The sequence below is a fragment of the Verticillium alfalfae genome, genomic scaffold, assembly GCF_000150825.1.
Source record: "Verticillium alfalfae VaMs.102 supercont1.1 genomic scaffold, whole genome shotgun sequence".
NCBI classification, from domain to species: domain Eukaryota; kingdom Fungi; phylum Ascomycota; class Sordariomycetes; order Glomerellales; family Plectosphaerellaceae; genus Verticillium; species Verticillium alfalfae.
Genome location: NW_003315038.1, coordinates 1,250,616 through 1,253,710, shown reverse-complemented (window position 1 = coordinate 1,253,710; position 3,095 = coordinate 1,250,616). Strand labels below are relative to the sequence as shown.

General features: G+C 56.1%; 1 protein-coding gene across 1 annotated transcript; it reads left to right on the top strand.

Moving 5' to 3' along the window:
• Nucleotides 1–513: 513 nt before the first annotated feature.
• Nucleotides 514–2,219, top strand: VDBG_00390 (DUF124 domain-containing protein; the record flags this gene model as incomplete). Its single annotated transcript, XM_003008663.1, has 5 exons — nucleotides 514–590; nucleotides 650–1,602; nucleotides 1,681–1,841; nucleotides 1,897–2,070; nucleotides 2,175–2,219. The coding sequence occupies 5 exons, from the start codon at nucleotides 514–516 to the stop codon at nucleotides 2,217–2,219; spliced, it is 1,410 nt and encodes a 469-aa protein (XP_003008709.1).
• Nucleotides 2,220–3,095: the final 876 nt, after the last annotated feature.

The window sequence follows — 3,095 nt, the reverse complement described above, 5'->3', positions numbered from 1 at the left end:
ACCCTGGAAAATGGATTGACCTCCCAAGCTTCGAGAGCTTCCTCCCCCGCCCTGGTTCTTTATATCGACCTGGTACTGCTGTCGCGAGGCGCGCCACTTGCTCTCCCTCTTTGTTCGTAAATCCCAGCTTCGTTTATCAGGGGTTTGACGATCGCCTTTGCTGCCGCCCTGGTGTTCAATAGGCAAGAGCACCCTACCCGCAACAAAAGAATTGGACGGCTCGGTATTGTTGCGCTTGCGTCGCGTGGCTGTGCTTGAGGTGAGAAGGCTCCGTAGCGACAACAGATGCGGGGGGAGAACTGTGCTCGGTATCTCTCGTCTCTCGACGTCCTCCTTCCTCCTTTCTTCTGCCCTTGTGTTTCGCAGGCTCATCCGTCATCAGCATCTTTACCAGCCCTGGCTTGGGACACGGCGGTCGACGAAGGTACAGAGCCGGTTGTTGGGCAATAAGATTGCATCGCATACTAGCAATCATCACCATGTCGCAACAATTTGACCCCCGTAGGTCCATCTATGCCTTCTCAGATCAAGCGCCAACGCTCACGTTCAAATAGCTCCCTCCTCGTCCTCCGGCAAGCGATTCTTTGGCAGTTCGTCACTTCTCGGAGCTTGATTTCGCGCTGTCGTTCCCGTTGACTGACCTTGCCAGTACCTCGAAAGAGCTACCCCGCGCCTCCCGCCGCTGCCTCGATCCCGCTTCCAACCTCTCCTCCCGCTCAGCAAACTACGTTCTCATACCCTCTTCCTCACAGGGCGCTCAATCGGGCCAGCATCAACCAACAACATTTTCGGTGCCACCTCCTCAGCAGCCGTCGCCGTCTCTGGCGCAGCCAAAGGGATATCCACCTCCGCCATCCGTTGGGCAGCCGGGCGAGGCCACTCATTACCCCGCGCCCCCGTCAGCACTTCAGCCAGGCCACAGCTACCCAGCACCTCCCCAACAACAGCCCTCACCACAATCGTCGCGAACAAACTCATACCCGCCTCCTCCACAGGCTACAAGTCCCCCGCTTATTCAGAGCTCCGCGCAGTATCCCCCTCCGCCGTCACAATCACCGCAGCAACAGCAACAGCACAATTACCCGTTGCCCCCGGTTGATCAGCTTCAGCAGCAGCAAAGCCAAATTCCTCTGCACATAGTGGCAAGCCCAGACAACCAACAGCACTCAACTGCGACGCCACCGCCTCCTGCTGCATTTGATGGGCCGCCATCCTTCGATGGGCCACCGACCGCTGCCTACCCCCCGGAAAAAGGGCAGGCCTTTGACCAAGATAGCGACGAGGACGAGGAGGATGAAGTTCCGAACCAGGGGCCGGTCAAGTTCATCTCGGGCGCTCCGCCCCCGGAGCTCTTTGTGGGCGCGACCGGCACGTCTGCCGTGGACGATGTCGGCACGTTCAACGGAGGCAGCTATCGCATCAGCCATCGCGACAGTAACACCATCCTCACCATCCAGCTGGCCGTAGGTTGTCCCCTGAAGGCGAAGCCGGGCACCATGATTGCCATGTCACCGACGGTGATTCTGCGGGGCCAGCTCAAGTTCAGTATGAAGAAGCTCGTGGCCGGCGCAGAACTCGCCCAGTCAACGTTCACGGGCCCTGGTGAGGTCCTCTTGGCCCCCGCCATGCTGGGTGATCTGACGAGCATCCGCCTGACGGGCAAAGAATTCTGGTCCGTAGGCCAGGATGCCTACGTCGCGTCGACGCAGGGCGTCATTTGCGACTACAAGCGCCAGGGTCTCGGCAAAGCCATCTTCAGCGGCGAAGGCCTGTTTGTGTATAAGATCAGCGGGACCGGTCTGCTCTGGATCACCAGCTTCGGTGCCATCATCCGTAAAGATGTGAGAGAGTGTTGTATGCTGAGTCCTTTTCTTTTTCGTCACTGACACAGAATAGTTGATCCCCGGCGAGAAGTACATCGTCGACAATGGACACCTTGTCGCGTGGAACACGAAGTACATCATTGAGCGCGTGGCTTCGGGTGGCATCATCTCGGGCATCTCCTCGGGCGAGGGGCTCGTCTGCAAATTCACAGGACCAGGCACTGTCTACATGCAGACCCGTAACCCCGTAAGTGACGCTGGACTGTATTTTCTGCCTTGAGCACGTCACTGACCATACGACAGAGGGCATTCCAGGCATATCTTAATGGTAGCACACACCAGTCATTCTAGATAGCAACCATGGGCACACTGGGTACGGCCTTCACATCTCAATGAGGAGTGGGGATATCGCGCGAGAGTGATTTACGATGGTTTTGGTTTGGAGAGACGAGAATCCCGTGTGTCGAAAATGAGTTCGTATGATCCATTCTTTTGGCGTTGTGGCCAATCAAACGGAATTACCTTCTGGGTGAGCTTGTGTCAAGGTTTAATAAGCGTCTAGATTGTTCAGTGTCTAGCCTTGATAAAGACAGTCGTTTCGGCTCATCTTATGCGATCCTATGGTGAAAGTTGTGACAAGTCTTGGAAGGTACAAGGCAGTATGCAAATCCGCGCAGCGGAAGAAGGCGCCACGACGCTGTCGTTGCTTCCCCCAGAAGCCAAGAACTTGTCGCCAGCAGGACTGAGAAGTCGAACGGTTCATGGTGTCTAGCTTGGCATCAGGCTCCCACCGTCACTAACATCACGAACCAACACCTCCTCGAGCCAACTTCTTTTTTTGGACACGCATCGCACCCTCACCTCAGCCCTTAGCGTGCGGAGCGGTTTTTTTTTTGGCAAGCATTCTGTTTCCAGGCAAGCAGCAATTCGGGTCATAATCTGGCAAAGCCTCTCTGAGCCTCTACCTCGCTATCGTGGTCCCTAATTCGGAAGCGACGTCTCCCTCCCAAACAACCGAGCACGGCATCAACAGGAAACAAATAAAGCCTGGCCTTGACGGCATTGGTGCCGATTGTCGAGAGGCCTATTCAGCTTTACACTCTGTCGCACATAGACCCATTGTCGACTCTCGTGCTGAAGAGCCCGTAAGAAGATAAAAGGTTGGCTCCCCTCACGATTCCTCCTTGGCGACAGATTTCGCTGAACAGCGCCCTACAGGCACGGCCTTGCTTCCGTGGCTCTTGACGCGCCACCGAACTCAAGAAATTCTGT